At 53.2% G+C, this 24,934-nt stretch overlaps 12 protein-coding genes across 12 annotated transcripts; 8 read left to right on the top strand and 4 right to left on the bottom strand.

Annotated features, from left to right (window-relative positions):
- Positions 1-223: 223 nt before the first annotated feature.
- Positions 224-1,837, bottom strand: HETIRDRAFT_315193 (uncharacterized protein; the record flags this gene model as incomplete). Its single annotated transcript, XM_009547364.1, has 6 exons — positions 224-451; positions 514-813; positions 866-883; positions 941-1,148; positions 1,199-1,473; positions 1,541-1,837. 6 exons carry the CDS (start codon positions 1,835-1,837, stop codon positions 224-226), a joined length of 1,326 nt encoding a protein of 441 aa, XP_009545659.1.
- Positions 1,838-2,677: 840 nt separating this feature from the next.
- HETIRDRAFT_157916 (uncharacterized protein) lies at positions 2,678-4,804 on the top strand (the record flags this gene model as incomplete). The annotated part of the gene is made up of 8 exons (XM_009547365.1): positions 2,678-3,255; positions 3,492-3,551; positions 3,670-3,789; positions 3,840-3,942; positions 4,005-4,183; positions 4,255-4,318; positions 4,384-4,438; positions 4,500-4,804. The coding sequence occupies 8 exons, from the start codon at positions 2,678-2,680 to the stop codon at positions 4,700-4,702; spliced, it is 1,362 nt and encodes a 453-aa protein (XP_009545660.1). The 3' UTR covers positions 4,703-4,804.
- A 461-nt stretch (positions 4,805-5,265) lies between these two features.
- On the top strand, positions 5,266-6,437 carry HETIRDRAFT_240182 (uncharacterized protein; the record flags this gene model as incomplete). Its single annotated transcript, XM_009547366.1, has 4 exons — positions 5,266-5,313; positions 5,378-5,548; positions 5,628-5,910; positions 5,965-6,437. Coding segments are annotated over 4 exons (975 nt in total), but the record flags the coding sequence as incomplete, so codon positions are not given.
- Positions 6,438-6,635: 198 nt separating this feature from the next.
- On the bottom strand, positions 6,636-8,284 carry HETIRDRAFT_58292 (uncharacterized protein; the record flags this gene model as incomplete). Its single annotated transcript, XM_009546399.1, has 3 exons — positions 6,636-6,680; positions 6,740-7,424; positions 7,482-8,284. Coding segments are annotated over 3 exons (1,533 nt in total), but the record flags the coding sequence as incomplete, so codon positions are not given.
- Positions 8,285-9,326: 1,042 nt separating this feature from the next.
- On the top strand, positions 9,327-11,938 carry HETIRDRAFT_316513 (uncharacterized protein; the record flags this gene model as incomplete). The annotated part of the gene is made up of 18 exons (XM_009547367.1): positions 9,327-9,494; positions 9,566-9,719; positions 9,778-9,874; positions 9,928-10,040; positions 10,090-10,103; positions 10,156-10,268; positions 10,292-10,512; positions 10,574-10,739; positions 10,793-10,816; positions 10,876-10,902; positions 10,956-11,030; positions 11,085-11,130; positions 11,188-11,217; positions 11,270-11,340; positions 11,399-11,488; positions 11,555-11,582; positions 11,661-11,761; positions 11,821-11,938. The coding sequence occupies 18 exons, from the start codon at positions 9,327-9,329 to the stop codon at positions 11,936-11,938; spliced, it is 1,656 nt and encodes a 551-aa protein (XP_009545662.1).
- Positions 11,939-12,679: 741 nt separating this feature from the next.
- Positions 12,680-16,487, top strand: HETIRDRAFT_68475 (glycoside hydrolase family 37 protein). The gene is made up of 11 exons (XM_009546415.1): positions 12,680-12,846; positions 12,935-12,946; positions 13,032-13,256; positions 13,311-13,568; positions 13,622-14,092; positions 14,145-15,067; positions 15,137-15,253; positions 15,311-15,400; positions 15,451-15,496; positions 15,553-15,652; positions 15,715-16,487. The coding sequence occupies exons 3-11, from the start codon at positions 13,134-13,136 to the stop codon at positions 16,008-16,010; spliced, it is 2,424 nt and encodes an 807-aa protein (XP_009544710.1). The 5' UTR covers positions 12,680-12,846; positions 12,935-12,946; positions 13,032-13,133; the 3' UTR covers positions 16,011-16,487.
- Positions 16,488-16,610: 123 nt separating this feature from the next.
- Positions 16,611-18,295, top strand: HETIRDRAFT_458744 (uncharacterized protein; the record flags this gene model as incomplete). Its single annotated transcript, XM_009547368.1, has 6 exons — positions 16,611-17,078; positions 17,213-17,515; positions 17,584-17,757; positions 17,812-17,924; positions 17,996-18,170; positions 18,248-18,295. The coding sequence occupies 6 exons, from the start codon at positions 16,611-16,613 to the stop codon at positions 18,293-18,295; spliced, it is 1,281 nt and encodes a 426-aa protein (XP_009545663.1).
- A 726-nt stretch (positions 18,296-19,021) lies between these two features.
- HETIRDRAFT_458745 (uncharacterized protein) lies at positions 19,022-22,997 on the top strand (the record flags this gene model as incomplete). Its single annotated transcript, XM_009547369.1, has 8 exons — positions 19,022-19,095; positions 19,151-19,249; positions 19,317-19,634; positions 19,685-19,854; positions 20,461-21,674; positions 21,731-22,372; positions 22,438-22,634; positions 22,701-22,997. The coding sequence occupies 5 exons, from the start codon at positions 19,022-19,024 to the stop codon at positions 20,697-20,699; spliced, it is 900 nt and encodes a 299-aa protein (XP_009545664.1). The 3' UTR covers positions 20,700-21,674; positions 21,731-22,372; positions 22,438-22,634; positions 22,701-22,997.
- On the bottom strand, positions 20,751-21,179 carry HETIRDRAFT_165696 (uncharacterized protein; the record flags this gene model as incomplete). Its single annotated transcript, XM_009547370.1, has 2 exons — positions 20,751-21,050; positions 21,117-21,179. 2 exons carry the CDS (start codon positions 21,177-21,179, stop codon positions 20,751-20,753), a joined length of 363 nt encoding a protein of 120 aa, XP_009545665.1.
- On the top strand, positions 21,734-21,958 carry HETIRDRAFT_165698 (uncharacterized protein; the record flags this gene model as incomplete). Its single annotated transcript, XM_009547371.1, has 1 exon — positions 21,734-21,958. The coding sequence occupies one exon, from the start codon at positions 21,734-21,736 to the stop codon at positions 21,956-21,958; it is 225 nt and encodes a 74-aa protein (XP_009545666.1).
- On the top strand, positions 22,084-22,931 carry HETIRDRAFT_450999 (uncharacterized protein; the record flags this gene model as incomplete). Its single annotated transcript, XM_009547372.1, has 2 exons — positions 22,084-22,372; positions 22,438-22,931. 2 exons carry the CDS (start codon positions 22,084-22,086, stop codon positions 22,929-22,931), a joined length of 783 nt encoding a protein of 260 aa, XP_009545667.1.
- Positions 22,998-23,509: 512 nt separating the features above from the next.
- HETIRDRAFT_409213 (uncharacterized protein) lies at positions 23,510-24,335 on the bottom strand. The gene has a single exon (XM_009547373.1). It carries the CDS (start codon positions 24,252-24,254, stop codon positions 23,973-23,975), a length of 282 nt encoding a protein of 93 aa, XP_009545668.1. The 5' UTR covers positions 24,255-24,335; the 3' UTR covers positions 23,510-23,972.
- Positions 24,336-24,934: the final 599 nt, after the last annotated feature.

Below are 24,934 nucleotides of genomic sequence, written 5' to 3' on the forward strand. Positions count from 1 at the left end.
AAGAGCAGGGAATAAACAAGAGCTTTCGGCCTCACGTGTTCCCAGAAACGACGATTTGGTTATGCCGCGAATCTGCTTCGCAAAGTGAGACGTATCGAAATGCTATGAATGCATGCTGTAGTAGGATGTCCCGTGTTGTGATAATAAATTATATTGTACAGAATTCTGTCCGTTTCCTTGTATTAGGTATCGGAACAGAGAAGTTTCGTGATGAAGCACAAAATTAATGCATAGTGTAAGTGTCCATATCTCCGGTGAAATGAAATCTACGATTGGGACTACCAATGAAATCTGCATCCGATTCGGCTACTAGCCTTGGAGGTGCATATGACCTGAATCGGATGTCAGGAGGATTGACGAGAGCGATGGTCACTTGCTGCGAAGATAGAGGACGATGCGGTGATGCAGGATTGAAGCCAACAACTTGAAAAGGATAAAGAGCGATAGCGTACTGAAAGGCAGCATATGGCAACCATGTTAAGAGAGACATAGGAGACGAAGCAAGAGCCTTACTTGGAGGGAAATCTCTCGAAATATAAAGCTCGGCTTCAATCCCTTCTTGAGGTGCAACTCTCCCCATAAAGTCCTATGGCCAGGTTGTGACGTGCGATCGTCGGTAGGCCAAAAAACAGCGCGTCCCATATAATCGTCGAATGAATTAGAGGCATGAAGCATCGAATTGTCGTGAATGGCAAGTGTGCGGACCAAGCGAACCACGATTACTTGAGGTCTTGAGAGAATATCGACTGCTACGGGGTCGATGCTCTCCATGGCCAAGTGTAGTGGAACAGATGTATTAGTTGCGTAACAAAGCTAAGAGCGCTGTGAGTTTGTGAAGTTCGTGATCGTGCTACTGTTCACTTACTGGAGCAGCAATAGCGAGCTGAGAGGATGCAGCTGGCTTAAAATATAACGACAAAGATGATTTTAAACCACTCACAGTGCATCGTACGGAGACAGCTTTGGACGCATAAAGACTGCCCTTGACTTCAATTACATCGAGAACCTTCCAGCCTTCGGGATCATTCATGGGTCCGATCAGCGATGTTCCTTCCCGATAAGCGATTGTGCGGAGGGCAGATGGCGGCTCCGCAACAGACTTGGGTAGGTATACGAAATTTGTCCCTAAACTAAACTTCTGGAATGAGCTTATTGGCATAGAATAGAATGTGCGGACAAGGCCCACAAAAGGACGTACGTGCTGTTAACGGCTAGCATACCACGACGGATCGTGACTATGATTTTGTAATCGATGTGAGCAACACTGCCCCTTTCTGAGAATCGAGGGGGTAGGGGATATGTGCGATGGGGAGTGTTGCGGCCCTCGGTCATTGTTACGGTAGAGGGGATAGATATGGAAAAAGTCCATGCATAAGAACCTTGCAGCTTGCCTGAGGACTGGGACCAAAGCGTCTGAGTTGTCTCGAGAAACACCTCGGGCTGGTGCCCCAGGGTAGTTGTACCTGCTTGGAGCTTGGCATCGAAATCAGGAAGTAGATAATCTTGATGAGTTAGAATTTATGGAATTGAAATTCCTCACCGTGATATTGACCCCCCGAATGCCGTCAGGCTTGACCAGATCAAGTGATACTGAACCACATATGACATCGTGCTCGAAAAAGAGAGGGAGTAGATTGGAGTGAGGTGAACGACTATGTACAGACAGCGTGACCCAAGGGCGTCGTTTGCTTGTTTCCAACGAGTATTGGTGCCGACAGCGAAACGAATTGAGAGTTGAATAAGAATCGGTAGACGCAGACGCATAATTGGCAAGATAAGGCGGAAGCGCGGAGCGCGGTTGACGACGTGACGAGTAAGGAGGAGGCTCCTGCGCCATGAGAGGTGAAAAGAAACATTAGTCTGTACGCAAGCAACGAGCGTTGATAATGGGTTTGTCGGAACGCGTAAATGGGAAGTATTTCTCCTATCACATCAATGGAAACCACACACGCGGAGGACGATAATCCGAGAAGGGCATCTCGCGGACAAGACAGCTGCACGGCAGCACGCGGTGCAGAGGCATACATGTGCACCAATGCAGTGTTTGGGTTAAATATACTATTGGTTCCTGGCGTGAGCAACCATCCGCAGCTTGGACATCTCCTGGTATAGCCAGTTTGCACAAAAAGAAAACTGAGCAAAACCCTAAATGGGACCGCAGCTAGCCTGGCTACACTCGCGTGAAATTATATGCCTAGCACATCAGAGCACACCATGGCGTTGGCGCCAACGAGAGCTTGTTTCCGTGCGGTAGCTCGATGGAGACAGGTTGAGGTCTGTTCAAGCATGTCGAGCAGATGAAGGGGGAGATAACAGTGAGATAACACGCAAGGATAGCTCTATGATGGATGCAGTTTGTCGGGTTTTTTTGTCATATGATCAAGGATTGCCGGGGAAGTTGATCATGCACGCATTGCCTTTTTGGGAACCGCAACTTCGACGATGTGGCGCGGACGCGCTCTGTCTCTGTTCACTTCTACTAATCGCGTTCGACGTCGTCCTTTGGATTAATACTCAATCTATCGACTAATAACTGTCAAGTACGACTCTCAAGCGCTCTCAAAGAACGATCAATAGCAGTAGTTTGGATCAATGGCGTTTGCTACCAGGTGAGCAAGTTGCCTTGTTGTACTCCATGTCTACTTCACGTTAGAATTACAGTGCCTCTGCGTTTGGGATGAAGCCTCCCGAAATCAAGACTGCACTATCGGGTTTTTCCACGGCTCCTAACGCGCCTCCAAACGGTTCTCTGTTTGGCGGACAAGGGCAACAGACGCAGCAGCTGGGGCAATCCGGTGGTCTCTTTGGTGGATTGGGTGGAACCACACAACAACAGAATCAGCCCGGAGGGGGTCTCCTTGGTGGAACGAACAACAATGCTCAGCCTGCAGGAGGGCTCTTTGGTGCAGCAAGCGGGAGCAATCAGCAACAAGGACAGCCTGCCGGGGGACTGTTTGGCGGGGCGGGTGGAAACGCTCAACCTACAGGCGGGCTTTTTGGCAATGCGAGCAATGCCACGCAGAGTCAGCCTACGGGTAGCTTGTTTGGTGGCGCACAGCAGCAGACTCAGCCCTCAGGCGGTCTCTTCGGGAATACAGGTCAGAACCAGCAGCAACAACCGTCCTCCGGTTTATTTGGCCAGCAGGCGACTAACATAGCACCTCAATCGACTTTCCTTTCTCCACAAAATGCAGGCCAATCCAATGCTCAGGCGGGCGGTGGCCTTTTTGGAGCCAGCAACAACCAGCAGGGAGGGTCAAGTTGGAATCAAAACAATCCCCTTCTTCCTAAATCTGCCTTTGGCGGTAATCCCGCGGCAATGAACAACGCGCTCAACACGGGGACTTCCTCGCTTTTTGGCCAAACGCCATCTCAAAATACTGGTCTAGGAACCTCACTTCTAGGTCAGCCACAACAATCACAACAGCCGTACGTAGTTTTGCTTCTTACTTTTCTTTGCTTTATATAGTTCTTTAATTTATTGACCACAGTTCACTGTTCGGCTCCACCAATACCGGATTGTTCGGCCAGCAACAAAAACCACAGTCGGCGTAAGGCCCTTTGTCCTCTTGTGGTATATATAACTGATGAGGCTCAACAGATTTGGGTTCGCAAAGAACAGCTTCGATCAACCTCCTCTCGCTGACATATGGCTGCCAGGTTGGGCAGCACCTTGCAACAATCTCAGCTCAATCAGCCTGCTGCACCGATGGGACCACCTCCTTTCATAAGATCGACCAAATTCAATGATCTTCCCGATTACTTGAAAAAAACTTTTGAGGAGATTGAGTGCGTAGCCATCTCTCCTTCGTAGGAGCACTCGTGTTGAAGACGCCCAGGGCCCATATTCAAGGCCGAGTCCAAATAGCTACCGACTTGAAGCAGCGGAAAGTCGGTGACGAAGCAGCGAAGGGTCAAGACCTTATTCGCAGTGTTCACAAGGTCTTTCTTTGTCCAGATGGACTTCGTGCTTATGTGGCGCTGACTATTTTCGACCCGTGTAGGATCTCATCAAGTCTATCACCACGCTTCAATCTGATGTTCTTTTGACTCGAGATGTGAAAGCGAAAGTCGACCAAACCGTGCAAGACACTATCGTCTCCACGCACATTATTGATGGATTCCGGAACCCGCAACAGCAGCACGGATCACATTTGAGGAACCATGCTTCCTTCCCCCTCGAGTATGTCAACTGATAGGATAACAAGTTTCGGAAGCTGAGCAAGTTTTATGCACGATGACTATTGCCGACAGATTCTTCACACGCCTTGCGGAACAAATGCGGAGGCGCCTACAATGGTACAAAGCGACCATCGAGGTATAACTCATTGCAAAGCAAAGCTTGGTTATCTCACCTAGGACTGACTCCTGTGTTATGATCAGCAAATCGAAAGGAAGTTGGATTCGACAGCTCACCATGCGCAGTACACACCACAAGGTGCGCATTTTGTTTCTAGCTCTCATTCATGTCTATCGATTTCTGAACAATCTCATGCTAGCGATATCGACCACATTGGAAGCCCAGCATGCTTCGTTCATCGCTCTAGCAAACAAAACTGCTGCCTTGGATGCCAGCTTGCAAAAGGTGAAGGCGATCTATACGCAGCTGTGGCGTACTAAAACAGGAAGTATGCGAGATCCTTTCAATGAGTTGGATAGAGGGGCTGGTGGTGAATTTGGTTTGGAAGGATTGTCCGGGTAGTGAGAATGTTCTTGGTTCATCGATGTTTTGTATCTCTGTTTGCTTTGACATCCCTCTTTGTCTTCATCGACTACTCTGTGGGACCTAAACAATTTCTTGCTTTTCTGGTGCGCCCAGTCTCAGATGTTAGTACATTAGTATCCGTGGCGGACCTTGTACGGACAGTTGTTCTGTGTTTAGGTAGTACAGCAGTAGTACAGCGCATTCGAGGTGTCAATGAAGTTGATGAAATTGAAACACAGATTGGCAGATATCAGCTTCATGCACAACAATGTTGAGTGCTGTGCCTGATCTAACTATTGACAACAACAACCATGAGCGTCGACATTCATCCTTTCCTTCCGACAACTCTTCTGCCTCCAATCTTCACTTACCTCGCTTGCAATAGCAGCGGTGGTGAGTTTCCTTGCAATTTCCGGCAGTGTTCCAACCGAGGATACTCACAGGAATAGAAGTTCGAGGACTTCACGCTCGATTTCCCATCTACCCCCGTCCAATCGCCGAGCGTTAGACATTGGGTTTCCTTCAGAGTCTTTCAACCATCCATGGCTGAGTATCCTCAGAACGATATTGTATCCGGAGAACAGTACCGCTACGCTCTTACCAACTTTGTATGTCTTCGTTCATTCCCCTCCAGGATCACATCTAATCTGATCCAACGCTGCCATTTACCAGCGTATAGCCCACGAGAAGGTTGAGCAGCAACGCACGCAGCTTGAAGAGCAGGAGAAGCAGGTTGCTTTGCTTCGAGCTCGGATTGCTACTTTGGAGGGCACTTTCACACTGAGTGTGCCAAAGGCGGGTGCGAGACATGGCGGAAATTCCGTCGACGACTTCTCCATCAAAGTAAGTTGCCTTGGTCTCTATGGCGTAGTGTGCCTTGCCCTCGTTGGATAACATGATGCTAAGTCACGACAATTTACAGAATGCCGCCTCACAGCTGGAACGTCAGATCAACAGATGGGCAACCGATATCCTGCGCACTCCCCCTGCCAGTCTGAACGATATCCGCGACGCAGCATTCACGGACCTTGTCGGTGGTACTGAATTTGAACACGGTGACGATGCGCGTCCCATGCTTGTACAGAACCTTCTGAGACACCTACTTGCTGAGACCATATCGGAAGCCATCATCAACTGCCTCATCGTGACCAGTTCTACCGAGGCCAATATCCAGCTCACACGGATCCATGAACATATCTTTGCACGTGCGTCTTCAACTCTGCCATCGCTGTGGATTACTTAGAATGTTTGCCTTGCAGGCGATCCAACAGTCGCCTCGGTATGGAGACGGCAAACATTCTCAGCGGCGGTCGACGCCTGCTCACCTGAAATGTCGCGCGCGATTCTCGAAGAGCACATGCCAACGCTTATCGAACTGCTTAGCCCCGCCGACTCGGCCCCAACGCCCGTCTTCACCGCCGCGGCTGCAGTCCTGGAATCAGCCTACGAATTCTCTCGCATGCTGCATGGCTCTCCCTCTAGTGCGGGCGACACCGCCGACGCGTTCTACCGCTCGTTCGTACCGGAGCTCGGGAGCACTTTGTACCCCCGCCAGGTCGAGCTTGTCAAGCGATGTATGCGGAGCGAACGAGGAGAGCTAGATCGAGTCGGGGCGACGATCTTTCCTGGGCTCGTCAAGGTTACACGAGGGCCAATGACGCCTGGTGGTCGGAGTGCGGATAACATGCAGACGGTGGTGAGGCGGGCACAAGTCATATGTGAGTGTGCCTTGCAGGCAGGCAGTCAGGCTCACACGAACGGATCGGCTGCGTGAGGCCTACGGTTATGTGTTCTTCTTTGACTGGGTTCTTTCATGTATGTCAAGAGCTTGGCGGTGTTTCGACCAATCTTACTCGTATATCATGAGATGGAAATGATGGGTGTAGGGTCCATTTTGACGTCTATAATCAGAGGGATATATTATATAGCCCTACACAACCAACAACGATGCGACGGTAGCTTGCGCTTCTACAACCTGTAGGGAGCAGACACGCAGTGAGATGATGCAAATAATAATTCGAGATAAACACGAACATCTAACGCCTGCTGCACCTCCAGTCGTCTCCGCGCCGCCTCTAACCAGTCTTTCACCAGTACCTTGGCAGTACCTGCTAACTGATTGAGCTCCCTTGTGGCGCTGTCCAGGTCCTTCTCGTGCAAATAATGTTCTGCACGCGACAGGGTACTTAGGACATCGTCACCGGAAACTAAACCTTGGCGGCGGAATGTGAAGGCGGAGAAAACATGCGACGCTATATGCGACAACAGGCCAGCGTTCTGATCTGGTACGAGGGCGACGCTGGATACGCGGGGCGCAACAGAAGTGGTGAACCACGACGCGAGATCAACGAAGGGCTCGACCCCGACGTCAGGAACGTCGGAGGCCTCGAGGGCCTCGAGTGCAGTAGAAACGATGGGATCGTCTTTCGCGGCGGCAATATGACGCAGCACACGGAGCTCGTCACGGAATGGCTTGCGCGCGGGCGCATCGACGGCGTTGTGAAGCGCACGGATGGCGGACCAAAGAGAGTGAATATGCAGGTTCTGATCCAGGTAGGAGGAATTATCGAGGGCGACGCGTTCCAGACGCTTGAGGTTCGCGGCGAGTTCATCGAGTTTGGCGAGACGCCCGCCACGTTCCTGCTCGACGCGCACTTTGATCTCACGAATCCAGCGGCGTTGAAGTTCAATGCCTTGAGCGATGATCTCCTCCTTCAATCTGAAAGTCACAATGTTCAGCGGTATGAATATGGAACACTGACGCATAGAAACTCACCGTTCGTTGATAATTTCTTTCTGGATTTCTAGCTCTTGCTGCATCTTTTCGCGGTAGAAAGAAGCAAGTTTAGTCTTTTCCTCATCAAGGTATTCCAAAAACCCTGCTTCTTGATTAGCCAGTTTATCCTGAGCTTCGAGCTCCAGCTCTAGGAGCTTGAGCGTGTATTCCCTGGACTGTTCATCCATCTGCCGCTCGAGTTTCCGCTCCTCCTCTTCCTTGACCCTGTCAAAGTTGTGAGCCAACTCGGTCAAGTCAGTCTTGGCGGTGTCAAGTACGTCGCGAGCCTTAGACGAGGCAGATGGATTCGAATTAAGGAAGGAGGCGAGATTGTCTATGGTGGAAGCCAAATGAGCAAGCACAGGCTCTGAAGAACTGAGCTCGGCTACGACGGGAGCAATGAGGGGCAGAGGGGCAGGCGCTTCCTCCTTCGCGGGAGCCTTCGGAGGTTTCGGCGGTGCTGGACGCGAATAGCCAGGGGGAGGCTCATGACCGAGGGGGAGAGGAATATCGTAGAGATTCGAGGGTTTGGCGTGAGCCTCAGTCTCAGCAGGCACGGACTGTGAAGGGGTAGCAGCAGCACCAGAAGAAGGGTCGATGGGCTTGCCAGAGAGGGCGGCCTCAGCTTGCCTAACCAAATCCTCGACGCCTTCAGAAAACTGCTCTGCTTTATGCTTCGCGATCGCTGCTGCCTTCGCGCCCTGCTCGTAGACCTTTTCCTCGTTCGCCTTGATGTCCGTTTTGAGCTGCCCGACAACCTTCTGAACCTTGCCCTTCGCCTCCTGCGACTGTCTCTCCGCGGCGGCCGCAGCGGCTTTAACCTCTTCCGAGATAGTGGCTTTTACCTTCTTTGCCTTGTCAGAGGTTTCTCCCGTTGCGTATCCGAGCTGCTTCCTAGCAAACTGGTACGTCGCAACAGATCCATTTACGGAAGCCTCGACAACGTCTCCAACTGTCAGATTATCCCAGTCGTGAGCCTCTGCGAATTCGAGGACAGCGGCACCAAAGGGAATCTGGCCCTGGAAGAGGTCGTAGTACTGGCGGTTATTGAACGAAACGAAGGCGGACCCGATGTAAAATGTCGCGGTCGCCGCGGTCGTGTAGAATACCAGTCGGGGGAGGATCCGTTTCTTTTTCTTTGGAGCTGAAGGGGATGCTCCCTCCGCCGCCTCTGTCGTGAGACGCTGTAATTCACGAGAATTGTTCAGATGATGGCGTCAGAAATATTGTGGGAGACGCACTCTCCGGGATACTCTGACAAGTCCCCTGCTCGCAGGTTGAGCAGCCTGCCTAGTGACAGGCAAAACTCGGTACATCCGTCGAGCCCGTTGAAGTTGTTGAGAAATGCGTGTCTGCTGTCCGTCCTTCACTCCAAGCGGTTCTTGCCGAATAGCCGTTACAGCGTCACGCATATGACATACGCGTGACAATGTAACACTCAGTGACACTAAGTGCTCCTGACCCATGCCCATTTGTTCTCTCGGATCGACCTTATTCCCTTGCTTACAGTAGAATAGCTCACAATGCGTGTTCTACGACATTTGTTACACTCTTGAATGCCCCCACAGAGGACTTTATGTTACCATTCTGCACGAGTTGATTAGATTGGGTGCATCTCGGTACCCGGTTGCTGTACGCGTTCTTTCATCCTCCTGCCATAGGACATTGCATGAACGCACTAGGTCTTCTGTAGGACATCGGTACAGCAATGGATACAGACATCATGGCAGGTCTGGCGTCAAGTGTCCTTGCTTCATATCATGGAGGCCGCTGCCAGTCGGCCCGAAGATAAGGTGGGCTCCTCAGCTAGGCGCTCGACGTTCGTCCTTCCTCATCCATCGCATCATGGGTGACACCTTTCTCGTGAACGCAGACCGCAAAGATACAACTCAAGTGGAAATTAATGACCTCGAGCTCGAAAGCGATACACGTTCACTGAGTGGGAAAAGCCCGTCCAACCCCAATTGGACGACGACGCGACGAGAATTATGGTGTTTTTATCTATACTACATTGTGAGGCATCATGGCTTTCGACTGAATGCTGTCTTTTCCTCGCCTTCTGACATGATGTTGATGATACGAAGGGCAACAATGGCCTTTCTGGGTTCAATTTTGGCCCTTCGCAGTTCCAAAATTTGCTGTATTTAGCTGGGTATGACCCAGAGCAACCTCCATTCACTGCCACCTGTGGGAGTGGTACAGGTTGCGTGCTTCCTTACTTAGGCCGTGTTCGGGACAGTAAGTGCTCACTTCCTGATATAGCTCCGATATAACATGAGGGGTTTCGCTCTACTAGTCAACTCGATTGTACTCCTCACAAATGGTATCAGTTTTGCCATCCAGGCCGTCCTTCTCTTGATGATCGGAGCATGGGCAGACTATGGACGTTGGAGGTAAAACCCACATTCATGTTCTAAGGCTTCCGCCCACGAAACTATTCCCACAGGCCCAACATCACTATTTTCTTCACTCTAGTGGCTGTTGGAGTATCATTTGCTTGGCTCGGCGTTGACGAGCCATCGCAATGGCGTGCCGGAATCGCACTTTATGTACTCGGTCGTGAGTTTTCGCTGATTTCAATGTGGTGTCTCCTGATAACCTCCACTAGTGATCACCTACCAGGTAAGTAAAGCAATCTCTAATCGATATCTACATTTTCCGAGCACTATCTTAGTGCGCTCTCACGTTCTGGACCGCCGCGTTTCCTGGGCTCGCGCGCAATCTTCCAGAGGTTGAACAGTCAGCTGAGGAAGCGAAACAAGGGAAGAAAACGTCGGTCGTTTTCTTGTACATGTCTTCTCTCTCTCCAGAATCCTTGTTCTTTTCTCGAACAGCCTCGATGACCACGCAAATTTCGAGTCCCTCGCGAGGAACCGGATCTCGAACATGTCGTTCGCAATTTGCTCGGCCGGCGAGATCGTTGTCCTCGCAATCATGGTCGGTATCATCAAGGGCCTCAAGGCGGGCGACAGCACCGAAAATAATACGAAATCCTTCAGTGTGCTCATTGCATTCTCTGGTGCCGTCTGGCGTGGGTCTCATCCTTAGCTGTAAACATGATACCCATTCTCATGCCGTTCACTACTGCCTAGTCCTTTGTGCCATTCCATGGTTCATTTTCGAGAAGCGCCGGCCGGGACTCGCGCTCCCTCCAGGAGCTTCTCTCGTAACGATCGGTTTCAAGCAGACTTATGTCGCGTTCCGTGAATGTCTACGCTTGAAGCAGACTTTCTTATACCTCATATTCTATTTCTTGATGTACGTCCCTCGCTATGCGCTCCTCCGTCCTAGATATGAAGGCTGGCTCGCAGGGGCGATGTTTTGAATACCACGGTGTAAGTCCCGGTGCCGTCAATGACACGTGCTTCATCAACGTTGACAATGTTCCATGCAGGACTGTCATTGGGACTCTACAGAACAGGTCGCTGGACCTCGTCAATCTGTCAAATTTGAGCGTTGAACGTGTTTATTCAGCGTTGTATCATATTCGACACTCCAATTGACCCTTCTGCTCTTGGTCGGGATTGTCGCGCAAGGGATCGGGATCTAGTATGCTTTCCTGTGATCTACTCTGTCAACCTTCTAACCCTTGAAAAAATGAAGTGCATTTTGGCTCGTGCAGAAGAAGTACATGATATCCACTAAAACTGTGCGCTATCCCGTTATTATGGTTTCAGTGTCCTATTCTCATTGCCTCATCGCGCAGATGTTGATGTTCAACGTCTTTTGGATTTTGGTTCGTTCAATGGAAGACATATCATGTTCTCGCTGAACCTGATTGAATGCAGGTGCTGACGATATGGGGTCTCATCGGTGTCCACACCGATAAATTCGGGTTCAAGCATATCTGGGAAATCTGGTGTGCAACCTAATCTAGTATCTGTAGATCTTCCTTCTTGATGACGTCTTATGCGCAGGCTGTATCAGGTCTTTTACGGGCTGATGGTGTGTCCGTGGTATGCATACAGTCAGACGATGATCAGCGAAGTCTCGCCCTTACCGCAAATGTACGTCTTCGTAGCTTGATTCAACGTTCTCCGGATAAGATATGGTGTTCCTGACCATCTATCTAGGTTCCTATTTTTTGCCCTGTTCTCCGTCGTACGTCAAGCTCTTCTTTCCTTCCATCGCCGGATGTAAAATATTAACAAGATAACATGATATTATTTTCTCGAACAGATCGGGAAGACGTCTGCGTTCATAGGACCTTTTGTTTCCGAAGCCATCATCACTGCCTCCGGAAACAACAACAACATGCCGTTCGCATTTTTGTTTGCCTTGTACGTTACCATCGGCTTCTTCTCTTCCCCGACTGGATCATTCATTTTAAAATAAATAGGGGTGCATTCAGCACAATATTTTTGTTCTTGGTCGATATGGAGAAGAGTCGCGTCGAGTGCGAGGAATTCGTGGCGGCCGAGGCAGAACATCAAGCATTCACTAATATCGTTGCGTGAGTGTTTACGTGAAATGGACTCTCGGAGGATGTGGGAATGGCGATGATGTCACCACGAACAAAGACTCGGAGGATCCAAAGGGTATCTTCTTCGGGAAGTCCTACCTCACACGACCCATCTATGTAAGGTCCAGTGTTGGCCTCCTAAAGGAGAGATCATGAAGCCGCACCCGTCGAGAAAATCTAGAACACGATCATCACGGAAAGATTTGACGAAGTTCTATCTTATCACGTCGGACGACTTCGAAGCGTTAACTCGGAAATTACTAGCGAGAGCGAAGAAGGATAAAGGTTATGCCATAAGTCTCGAGAGAACAAACGGGAGTAGGTGGATGGAGAAAGCAGAGGTCCCAGTCCTCGAGATAAGAGCCGATCATACCGTGCACGGCCGACACTAGGTCGTATTAGAATATTTCTAAGAAGAAAATCCAATCTTTCTGAAGCGAAGATGGACACGATGCATACTTTGTGCAGCATGGCCGCCGTAAAGAGATGCAGCTATGGGAATGTCAATGCTTGACTCAAACGATGAACGCGATAAGGATGCACCGACGGCTTCGACGTGTGGATATTTGGACAAACATAGGTCATGGCGAGAAGTCAGTGGGAACTTTCCGCCATCGCCATACGTATTCAAGCATACTCTGACGCTCCGATGAAACTGGTGAGTCAAAATGTGCGCCTCTTAGTCCTTGATTGCGCGAGACGTCTTCATGCGTTGCTCCTAGAAAGTACCGGCAGGGAAGCCTGTCTAGAGATAGGTATGGCCTCAAAAGTATAAGTAGCACGCGTTCTAGGAGACAATGAGGGGCTAAACTGCTTGCTTACAACGGAGACTGTTTTGAGAGTGCGGGGAATCGCTTAGCACCATTGGCTCTAGTCAGCTCCGACGGACCGACTGGCTCACAAGTGAGCCCCTCTCTCCTTTCTTCCTCTCCACCACCATCTTCCCTTTCCTCCACATTACTCCTTGTAATCTCTCGTAATTAAGAGCCAGCCACGGCCTCAGGCAAGTCGCCCTCTTCCCCTTTCTTGTCCGTTCCGTGACAAAGATGTAGCCAGCTGACAGCGCGCTGGCGTCGGACATCGCACAGGTTTTGTATAAGCCCACCCAACCCCATCTAATCCATCCCCCACATTGTTCCTGCCCGCGCATCAGTGCCACCTTTACCCCGCATTCTTTGTCTTGATCCACCATGGCCGCCGCTGTGACTCACCCAAACCTCCACGACGACAGCGAGTCGAGGCCCGTCACTGTCGATGCCGCACAATACTATGGCGGACAGGAGTTCCAAGGTCGCTCGAGGACTTACAGCGCAGTATGTGGCATACGCATTTCGTGTGCTGGCAACAGCGCCTAACTTTGTTCATAGTCGGGCACGTATGGCTACAACCCCAAACGCCTCCCCGCATTCGAAGATGATTGGCATCTGCGTCCCCGACGGATGTCCCACGACGAGAAGAGCACCGCGCCTCGTCGCTTCCTCATTGATGTAGAAGAGACAATTCGTCTTGTCCTCGAGCAGGAGGACACTGACGGTGACTTCCAAATCAGTATTACTGACGCGGGCCCTAAGATTCTCTCCCTTGGCACTGCGACCAGCAACGGCTACAAGAGTTTCGACATTCGGGTAAGTACCGCCCATTTTATCTTTTATGTAGCTTACGCCGTTCCTGTTTCAAGGGGACGTATATGCTCTCCAACCTCCTCCAAGAACTCGCCCTCGCTCGTGATCACAACAGGAAGCGCATTGTCCTCGACGAGGCGCGTCTGACTGAGAACCCAGTCGACCGCCTCTCTCGCATGATCAAGAACTCTTTCTGGCATTCTCTGACTCGTCGCATCGATGGCGATGGCCTCGAAATTATCTGTGCAGATCCCAAGAACCGCACTGGTCGTGTGCAGCCTCGCATTTACATCCCGCACGGCGAGCCTGCCATGGCTGACTACTACAGAAAGATCGCCCGAGAGAAGCCACATCTGAACTTGGACGTTCAAGTCCTTCCTCCGAAACCTGACGATCCGCATTTTGTGAAGAGTCTCAACAGCAAACCGGGTATTCTGGCTTTAGCGATGAATGAGGTTGATGATGGCAAGGGCGGTCGTACCCTGAAGGGCATTCCCTTCATTGTGCCCGGAGCTCGTTTCAACGAGGTATATTTCTGCCCGCCAGTGACCTTAATCACTTATCTTACATCTCTCTTAGCTCTACAACTGGGACTCGTACTTCATTTCTCTTGGCCTTCTCGTCGACGGTCAAGTGGCAATGGCCAAGGGCCTCGTTGAGCACTTCATCTTCGAGATCAAGCATTACAACAAGATCCTCAATGGCAGTCGATCCTACTACCTCTCCCGAACTCAGCCACCCTTCCTCACCGACATGGCTCTGCAAATCTATAACCAGCTAGACCGCTCTGACCTCGAAGCTAACCGCAGGTGGCTTAAGCGCGCAATCCAAGCAGCAATCAAGGAGTACCACACCATCTGGGTTGCGGAGCCTCGCATTGATCCCAAGACCGGTCTTTCCCGTTTCCGCCCAGAAGGTGTCGGCATCCCGCCTGAGACGGAGGCCACGCACTTTACGCACATCCTCGAGCCGTACGCGCACAAGCACGGGCTCTCCGTTCTCGAGTTCAGCGAGAAATACAACGAAGGCCAGTTGAAGGAGCCTGAGCTCGACGAGTACTTCCTGCACGACCGTGCGGTGCGCGAGTCTGGCCACGACACGTCCTACCGTCTTGAGAAGCGGTGCGCGAACTTGGGGACGATCGATCTCCAAGCGCTGCTGTACAAGTACGAGATCGATATCGCGACTGCCATTCGAGAGGTATTCGACGACGAGCTTGAGCTCGAGGAGGACTTCCCACTCGCGCCGTTCCCGCCGTCCCCTGAGGCATACGCGCACCCGTACCGTGAGCGCTCGACGAGCCGCAAGCAGTTTAGTGAGGAATGGTTCGAACGGGCAGAATGGAGGCAGGGTGTAATCGACAAGTACTGCTGGAACGAGAGCAAGGGCTTGTACTTTGATTACGACACCGTGCAGGAGAAGCAGAGCTTGTACGAGAGCGTCACTGCGTTCTGGACCTTGTGGGCTGGGTGCGCGAGCGACGATCAATGCTGGAAGCTTGTGTACGTGTCTTTGCCCCTTCTGGCTATCCTGGAAATAGCGCTGATGAGATGTTTTAATTTGACGTACAGCTCGCAATCGCTCAAAAAGTTCGAAGTTCTGGGTGGCTTGGTCTCGGGGACGGAGGAGTCTCGGGGAAAGATTTCTCTGGATCGTCCCAACCGACAGTGGGATTACCCTTATGCTTGGTGTGTTCATTTTATTTTCGTCGTCTTCATCGCTTTCTGATGCTGATGTCGGGAAAGGCCTCCGCATCAGATCATGGCGTGGGTTGGCCTCGAACGGTATGGCTATCTTGAGGATGCCCAAAGACTGGCGTACAGGTTCCTCTACATGTGAGTCGTCTGCGTGGAACCCAGTGAACATAGCTGAACGGTTCTATAAGGATGACCACTGCCTTCGTGGATTTTAATGGTGTAGTGCCTGAGAAGGTAAAAATATATCTACCTTTGGACATGGATATAATTTGACCTGTCGATGTCTATAGTTTGACGCTGTCAAGCTTTCACACCTTGTGGACGCCGAGTACGGGAACCAGGGACTCGACTTCAAGATGGTTCCTCGGGAGGGCTTTGGGTGGATGAATGGTATTGATATTCGCATCTCCTGGCGTTTGACTGTTCCGCTCATTGATTCCCGCACTGTATAGCCGCCTACCAAGTCGGTCTCTCATTCCTGACGAGCCACATGCGCCGCGCGGTCGCTGCTTGCACTTCTCCCGAGGTCTTCTTTGGCAGGTCCATGATGGGCGAGCACACTGCCGCCCCGCCGTCTAGCGTTGTCAACGACCCCCTGGGAATGGCAATGGAGAACCTGACGCTCAACACGAACATTCCTAGCACCAGCACCGCCATCAACGCCGCAGCCTCGTTTGTGCCCTCACATTCACCCGCTGGGAGCATTCAGTATAACTACTACTTCCCCGGAGGCCTCTCCCCAATCTAGATTATTCTAGTGGCATAGTGCGTATAGTTTGGGTCGGCGAAGTCTGATTACAGATTCGGTTTGATTTCTCTTCTACTGTAAAAAGTATCCATCGCTTGAGAAGCCGAGTAATTCCGCATCCTCTATAACGATGCTCTCTCTTCCACACGTTTCACTCCTTCATCACGTTCCCGTCAGGCTTCATTGCATCGCAATTAGAGCTACTCTAGATGCACGTTCTCGTTCCCAATCACTCCGCAGTACCAATTCGTGTAACATCTATCCATGTTCCTTCAGTGCCTCTGCGCATCGTCAGCCTAGTTAGATACCAACCTCCTTCAGCTTCCTCTGTTATCTTGGTACAATCTCGTTAATGATCGTCTACTAGCAACTCGCGGACATCGTGTCTTTCTTTTTTCCTTATTTTTTCTACTGGATGGTCATCTTGGTGGTTCGTGGGTTCTTAGCATTCAATAGATGGATTATGTCTTGCATCGCATTTGTGTTTTGGTGTGAACGGCAACGTTGGTGGAGCTCCGCGAAGCCGGATGCATTTCCAGTTTTGGCGAGTGCGGGTTGGATGCGTGCTGGTCGCGAGTGACTCGCCATCCGCCTCGCTCAATGCTCCCACTATCTCTCACCAGCTTCATCTTCCCGCTCCTCACCTACTTCACCCCCGATGCCCCCGCGCGATCCCAACGCCCATTACTCAGACCACAACCGCCGGCCCTCCAGTTCGAACTACGTCACCAGCACGCCGTCACCCCATCCGCCCACGTCTACTTCTCCGATATCCCTCCACTGCGCGCCTCCGCGAACGGCGATGGCGGCAGCTACCCGCAGTCGTATGCTGTGCACACGCGTCCGGTGGTGACACACAAGCCAGCATCGGCTGCCGCTTTCGCACGCGCGCGCACCCGCTCGATGCAGCGTGCGGAGAGCGAGGCGCTGTGGTGGGACGAGGACGAGGTGCAGGGCCCGGATACGGAGAAGCGGGAGACGCTGCTCATGCTCGCGAAGATGACGAGCAATGCGTACATCGCCCCTACGGATCCCGGGTGGTACGATCTCGGTGGGAACTGGACGGTGGTGCGTGCACGCTTGACAGACGCTTCTTTGTGCATCATTGGCTCACAGGGGTGTTCATTCATCGAACCCACATCTCTCTTGAACCGCGCCGATCTCCCTGATTCTGCTCGCGTGCGCGCATCGGATCGACTCAGAACGAGCCGGTGGGGTGGGAGGACGACGCGGACGGGTTCCGCGGGTACGTGTTTGCGACGCCCGATAATTCCACCGTCGTTCTCTCCATTAAGGGCACGTCTCTGGCGATTGTCGGAGGCGGCGGAGGTCCGACGACCAAGAAGGACAAGCTGAACGATAACCTGCTGTTCAGCTGCTGCTGTGCGCGCGTCGATTGGACGTGGACGACGGTGTGTGGCTGCTATCGCGGTGGATGGAAGTGCAACCAGGACTGTGTCGAGGAGGCGTTGATCGAGGAGAGCTTATTCTATCCCATTGGGACTGTGAGTGGTCGTTTTCTCCCGCGCGGGTTATCGCGCTGATAGTGCTCGTTTGGGGTCGGCGATGCTAGAATTTGTACAATAATATCTCTTATATGTACCCGGAAGCCAACATATGGCTCGTCGGGCACTCGTTGGGCGGATCGCTTGCTTCGCTGCTGGGTGTGACATTCGGCGTCCCCGCCGTCACCTTCGAAGCCCCAGGCGAGAAGATGGCGTCCCAGCGACTGCATCTCCCCTCCCCAGTCCGTGATCGAGCTCCTATTCGGCGCGACTAGATCTAATTAGCTGCATAACAGCCTTCGACGCAACATGTGACCCATGTTTACCACACTGCCGACCCCATCCCCATGGGCACATGCAATGGGGTGCTCTCCTCGTGCGCGCTGGGAGGATATGCATTGGAGAGCCAGTGCGTTGCTTTATGCGCCTGCGCGTTGTTTCGTCCGGCGATGATGGACGGGCTGATTCATTGATCACTAGATGTCATCTCGGGAAGGTCATCGAGTACGATACCGTATCGAACTTATCGTGGGCCGCGGATGTGCGGACGCACGCGATCCTCAACGTCATCGACAAGGTGCTCAGCCAGCCGTGGGCCGCGGCGGAGGAGGTCGGGAGAGAGGTGCCCGAGCCGCGGGTGCAGGACGACTGCGTGGTGAGCCGAGTTTCGAGAATGTCCAGCTTGCGCATCCAGGCCGTCGCTCACGGCCTTCTTTTTGCTGATCGCCACAGGAGTGCTTCAGCTGGGAGTTTGGCAACTTCTCGAGCACTGGGGCGTGAGGCATTATAATGAACTATGCTATCGGTGCGGTGGCTGGCGTCACACAGGGACACCGAGTCGGGTCTGTATACTATACGTTTTTACTTACTATCATTGGGTGCTTTTAGAGAGAGAGGGGGCCGACGTGCTAGACGTGGACGTCATTTGGTCCACGATGTCACGGCGGGTCTCTCAGCGTCACGACAATCATCATGCTATTGCTTCGACACCTGTATTGTCTAGTTTATATTTCCCATTCATCTGTGTCATCGTTGCTCCTCTATCTGGTTTGTTCGATTTGCACGCACTCACGGCGACTGACGTGCGGAGGGGACCCCCGATGTGCTGACTATTGGCCGCTACTCACTTTCTTCACTCAGCAAAAAGCTACCGGTGGGCTGCTGCCGGCGCATGCGTTCTAGGGCGCAGTTTCTACAGGCGTGAGTCGTATTCCCTCGCTTTCATCAGTCATGGGTCCTGTCTTGTGTTCTGATCACACTCAACGCCCTTCCGTTACCAGCCCAGATCTCGGGTCTGTCCCCCTGATATGTCTTCAGCCGTCCTAACGATATTGTTTCGAACCTGACTCGCTGGCTTCCTTGTCTACCGGATGTATGCGGTCCCATAGCATTCTGGGAGCTATACGCCCTATGCGAGCTGGAATCACAGTACGGTCGGTTGCTCCCAGCCAGGCCAGCGTCACTTGCCTTTATACATTCACGCTGATTCCAAAATCCTGTTTGATCATGGGAGTCGAATGCGCATCGCGCCAGGAGTTCAGCACACCCGTGGACGAGCCTGAAGGACGCATGGAGGACCCGTAACGACTTTCCAGTCGCTGGCCCTGCAGGGAGAGTGTCAGCAGCCACATCCAGCGCCACACCCGACGCCTTCCGAATGCGATTCGCATCTTCGCATGCGCAGACACAGACACAGCCCGCCAGCTCCTCGTCCCGACGCAAATCCTCTTCCCCGTAAACGTACGCCGCAATCATCGGTGGTCAGGCTCAGCCCCAAACGAACCCATCGTATGTCCTGAAGCCCAAGCTTGATGACATCCGTTCCCGCGGGTGACCTCTCGCGCGCGGGCCTGCTTGCACGCGTGACGCCTCCTTTGGGGCCGCGGGTCCCCCTGACCCTGCGAGCCGTGCCCTCAGACTCGAGCGCGCGCCGAACAGGAACCTTGCGTCCCGAACTAGGACGTGCTGACGTGTGTCGGTGGGCTTCGTATGGGTATCTTGGTCCTCATACGGCCGAAGACGGCTTTGACTGGGGAAACCCCAACCGGGGTCGTTGCAAGTTCGGAGCGCTCGGACATGCGCCGGACAGCGAGGATCTGTGCCGCGCCGGTGGATGGGCGTGTGTTGCTGCCGCTTTGGCTCCTGGACAGTTTGACTGGCAACTGGCAGCTTCGATCTGCACGTGTCTGCGAGGCGCGCGCGATTAGAGCTTGTTGTTTCGACGTGGTCGGTCTATGTGCTACCTGTCCTGCGGGAGCCCTCCGAGTTACTGTGCATGCGAGGCCTCGAGGCCACTCGCGAGGGGAGAAGCCGACTGTACTCGCGTGGCACCTCCGCATGTAGGCCTGCGCTTCGTCTTTGTTATGTATCTGTCGTGGGTGTCTGCAGGCGACCGCATTCCCAGCGCAGCTTTCAGCGATCCATCGACATCATGGCCGCGCCGTCACCCGCTCGACCGCATCGTCACATACACTTCAAGCGTCCGATGACGCGCGCTTGCTCGCTTGCTGGCCTGCCTACCTGCATGTATGCGCGCACACCGAGCCATCTATCCGAAAGGAAGTCGCGTCGGCGATCTACGCTTCTACACGCATAATGGACAATGAATTGGTATTATCATATCATCGCGTCATCGAACCTTTTCGTCTACCGATATCATCTCATAGCAGCGCATGGCCTAGAATCCAGGGCCCAGAGCCTAGATGCGGCTTCTTCACGACTAGGAACCTCCCATCGACACAGTCACTATGATAGATCTGATTTATTACAGTTTTATTAATGTGGATCGACATGTTCTAGGCGATGGACGGGTATACACCGGTATGGACATTGTCTTCGATGTCGGATGCGTGTTTAGGACAAAGGGCAATATAGCCAGGTACAGGAAGCAACCGTTGGAAGGAACTCTGCGTGTTATGTGTACTCGTACACCTTTGTACACTCAGGCTGGAGCAGCCGCGATCTCGAAGAACTTCGCACCCGCATGGTGCGCCGACACTTCTGGGTTCCAGACCACCGCCTCATGCCGACAAATCATCGATACCGTGTTCCAAGTCTCCTTCGTCAGACGAACGTCAATGTAGCCTCCCATGTTCTCCCGCTGGAAGTCCGTGCGCTATTCTCGGAGGATCTAGATGCGGTCAGCCCTACCGCTGCCGGTGAGGGCGTGATTGTCGATACGTGATTGTTGCCTCGAGATTGAGTGGGAAGATCTGGGCCGAACGCGGTGGGTCCCTCAGGCGCTGGACTCCATCAGGGGCTCGCGCGACCGCACACGACGTGGGTTGATCACCATCGAGGCGACAAGACGGCCATTCGACACGACGAAGGCTATCGAAAGACGACGAAGGCTGTCGAAGGGCGACGAAGGGTGACAAAGAGGGGATTTTGCCGTGGCATGTGTGGGCGACGCGCGTTCAGATGACTCGAGGGGAGTTCCGAGGACGAGTGGGCGGGACGGCGTGCCTACGTCGAGTCGCTTCGCGGGACCTCGTGACGCGGATGCGGTGACTCGTTGCGGTAATGGACCCTGAAGCTAGAAAGGCATCGAAGGGATAGCAGTGATGATCGGTGCAGACATGAACTTTGAAGAGAGGCGCACACCGGGAGGTCGCGAGGCGCATCTCCCTTTGGAGGGGAAGACTGGTGGGCCCTGCATGAACATGAGCCGGGCTTGCTAGTGCTCCAAGGATGTCGTGAGAAAAGCGAAGTGATGCACCGCTGTGCGCCGCGCTTTCGCATTTGTTACTTTAGCGACGTGAGGAAGGGCGACGATGGCGAGACCGTGAGGAACCTGGGAACGGAGAAGATAGATGCTTACGGGGGACGCGACGGGCGAGAGCAAGCGAGAGGAGGCTGGAGGGGACGGGCCAAGGGATGGTCGACCGTGGGCTGGAAGTGGCAAGGTGATTGCGCCATGCTGTGGAAGGAAGGTAACTTAGAAGTTCGGGAATGCCCGATCAGGATGCTCGCTGATGCTCGTGTTGGCACCACGAACGAGGTTTAGGCGGGCATGCAGGATGCCGGCAGACGCGGACGTGCATTGCTGCACGCGGCGGTCCATGGACGGCGTTGTTGTTGAAGGGCGCGGTGGAGGAGTGGTGGACATGGTGGTGGAGGGGATTGCCCAGAAGAGACGGGAAGGGGCTTCGAATGCGGGGTAAGGGACACCGCCCGCCAGCCTCTCGGCCACCGCCAGCTGATATCCTTCATTAGCATATGTGCCGCGCAGGGACCAAGACAAGAACAGCCCGTCTTTTCACCCTCGGAGAGTTGGCGAGCACCACAGCGTGGAGTTGTGCGATGACTCTGATGGCATCTGGTCGACATGGTGCAAGCCTGAAGAGAAGAAGACGGGAGATAAACAGACAGGCGGTTTCCATTGCAGCGCCAAGAATAGAGTGCGATCTCCAATTTAAAAGCTTACTGGGGACGCGTACGTAATGGCGTGCTCCGAAAGGGCACACGTGAGCAAGCAGTATATAGACCCCACCCTCTCATCTCTTCCGCCTACTTTCTCCCACCACATCCCTCCCCGTGCCTACATCAGAATAAACACTATCGCAACAATGCCTACCGAATCCATTAGTAACAGTCGCACAGATGTCAAGCACTCCAGCCCCATCCCCATCGGCGGTAACGCCCCCAACCGCCGCCGAGCCCCCTCCTTTTCGTCTTCAGAGGGCTCCCCAACCTCTCCCCAGAGCCTCCAAACACCTCTCTCACCATCGCCCCCACGGGTTGCTACCTCTCCATCGGCCTCTCCCATCTTGTCCTACTTCATGAGCGCATCTCCTACCAAGCTGAACCCCACTTTCCCCTTCCGCCGCCCCTTTGGCGCCCCGCCTGTTCTTGAGGGTCCGCATCAATGTCATCTCGCTGCAATAAGCAGAATACTCACGTTCATTCACATTTCTCCACAGATGACGAAAGCCTCGACGCAGACACACTCCCCACATTCCATGGGCGCAGCGCGTCTGCAACCTGGACTACCGTCCCCCCTCGCTTCCCCCAGCCCTCTTCGCCGCCCATCATCCCTATCCCTGAGGCTCAACAGTCCCAGCAACAGCGTGGCACGGGCGTCCTGCGTCGTCTTTCTCTAAGCAGCGGTTTCGGCAGAGTGTGTATCCCTCTCGCGTACCCTACTCCTGACTCCCCTGAAATGGCTCGCTCATCGCCCTATCAGCCGAACCTTATGTCGCTCAACCGCCCTCAGTCGCCCCCACGTCCGGGCACACCACCCCCGAGCGCGGTGAACATGGCCCCTCAGAACGGTGGGCTGTCCGCAGCGTCTCCCGGGCGCAAGCCTCGTCGCGCTACGACACTTGGCGTGCGCCCAGCCGACTCAAAGACCCGACGTGCGCCGTCACCAATGGGCGAGCGCATCTTGAAGGGCCACTTTGATGGCTTCAATTGAAGCCCTGTCTCCATCAACGCCCTTTGCATCTCATTCTCTAGCTCTGGGTCTCCATCCTCGTTTCCAATCTCTTCATATACTCGGTTCTGTCGTCGCTCTTGGCCTCGCTTTCTGTTCAAATCTGTATCATGCCGCGAGCACTCGCGCTCGCTCGCTGTACCTCATACTGTATCTGTCACCCCATCGTAATTGCTCCCCGCGGTCTGCTCAGGCGCTATACTCTTGTCCACGGCTAGTCCACGATTCATTCCTATACGTGCGGAGGCCTTGAGGACATACATCTGTGGATCGATGAGTCGTGCTTTGGCTATGCGATGCTGCCGTCGCCGTGGGGCAAAATAGCCGTGCATTTCTGGGTTTCCCTTGACACCACTGCCGGCGATTTTACTTTCGCCGGCCCCATCGTTTTAATCACCATCTTCTCAGCAAGTTCCGTCGGTCGCTTCCTTTTCTCACATGCATCACTGTCAGCAAAATCATCCTCCCACCATCTTTCTTCACCCACCCACCCACCCCTCTGCTTGTCATCATCGAACACCTCGCCTTCATTCTTCTCTTCACCAGCATCACTGTCCCATTTTTAGCAGAAGCATCGATATCAGCATCAAAAGCATGTTCGGGCCCTTGCGAGCAAGTCACCCTGTTCCTTTCATCATCCTCTCACCTGTCTTCCATTTTTCGTGTCCGTCTTGTCTTCTGTGAACGCCGTGTGGCTCAGATTCACGCACGGCCCGTTCTCGTTGATCGGAAGCGACGATGCTGTGGTACCCTGAACCCTGCTGTGAACACAACTCTATTATTGGATCTGCTCTAGCGTCGACGTTCTCCTGACGGGTTGGTCTGTGAACGGGGCTCCTGTCTCCTGTCTCCTGTCTCACCCCCGTTCCGTCATCCGTTATCTGCCCGTGTCCGTGCTGCGTCACTGGGTATTGGAATCGATGTGTGGGATGGCGTCAGTCTTCAGGAGGCGCATTCAATACCGACTGGGTGTCGGGTCGGGGTCAGCGGTTTTGGCGCATGAGGGTGGGCCTTGGGTTCAATTCAATGGCGGCGATCAGGATCGTCAATCGGCGGAGTGATCGAGGTTGCGTCCGCGCCAGGAAGGCTACGAACAGCGTGGAGGAATAATAGGGGCTCGTCGGGTCCGCGGTCTGTCTTGGTCTTGCTACGTTTTGTCTTGTTCGTTCTTGTGTTTTCGTGGTGCGTGTTTGGAGTATATCTTATTGAGATTTCGTTTTTGTGGTGTACATACTGTGGATTGCGGGTTGCGGGAGGAGGTCGGGAGTGGGCGGGATAGGGGCAGTCAAAGAAGACTTGTAACATGTACAGTACTTGTTTAGATGAGATTTTTTTGTGTGATCCTCTATCTTACTAAGGAGTAATCGAGCGATCGAATCACATTTCAAGCAGTTACGGGTACAAAGCAAATACTGGATACAGAAGACGTGCCCATGACGCCGGTCGTGAGTTCGGACGTCAAACATGCTCTCGATCTTGTTCGCGTCGCTGCTGGATTCTGAGTTCTGGCGGGGCACAAGAGGTGAAGTGTGATATGTGAAAAATTGGTTGGAAAGGATCTGCGGTGCCAAAGCCGAGCCATGATCGCGATGGCATGTATGATCTCGGGAGATGTTTTCGGGACTAGGGCGAGTAGGTCGGGTAAGCCCAGCCATGATTGAGTGACGGGCTGGTGGTTTTTGGGGGGAAGGTAACGGGTGGGAGTTCGGAGTGGGGTGCTGTGGGATGATGGCGTGCACGATGCGCGGGGCTTGTGCGGGTGACGATGGTTGATGTCATGCAGGTGTGTCGCGCGGTGGGCGGTCTGAGATGTCAGTGCTCGAGACACATGAGCAAAGGACATGGCTGTGATCTCGATTGCGCATGTACTCGCATGCATCATCTAGGCAGACGGCCCGGTCCTTTGCTTGACGCCCTCGTCGTAGACTCGCGCATCATCCAGAGGCGCGGTCCTTTTGAGGCCCTGGATGCATCCAGTGCACACC

This window comes from Heterobasidion irregulare, assembly GCF_000320585.1.
Source record: "Heterobasidion irregulare TC 32-1 unplaced genomic scaffold scaffold_04, whole genome shotgun sequence".
Classification (NCBI taxonomy): Eukaryota; Fungi; Basidiomycota; class Agaricomycetes; order Russulales; family Bondarzewiaceae; genus Heterobasidion; species Heterobasidion irregulare.

Excerpts from the sequence above, each read along its gene's own strand:
- HETIRDRAFT_68475 (XM_009546415.1), top strand. The coding sequence starts at position 13,134 with ATGGCCGCCGCTGTGACTCACCCAAACCTCCACGACGACAGCGAGTCG. Across the intron at positions 15,068-15,136 it reads GATCAATGCTGGAAGCTTGT|CTCGCAATCGCTCAAAAAGT; the intron begins GTACGTGTCTTT and ends TTTGACGTACAG. Across the intron at positions 15,401-15,450 it reads GCGTACAGGTTCCTCTACAT|GATGACCACTGCCTTCGTGG; the intron begins GTGAGTCGTCTG and ends CGGTTCTATAAG.
- HETIRDRAFT_409213 (XM_009547373.1), bottom strand. The coding sequence starts at position 24,254 with ATGTTACAAGTCTTCTTTGACTGCCCCTATCCCGCCCACTCCCGACCT.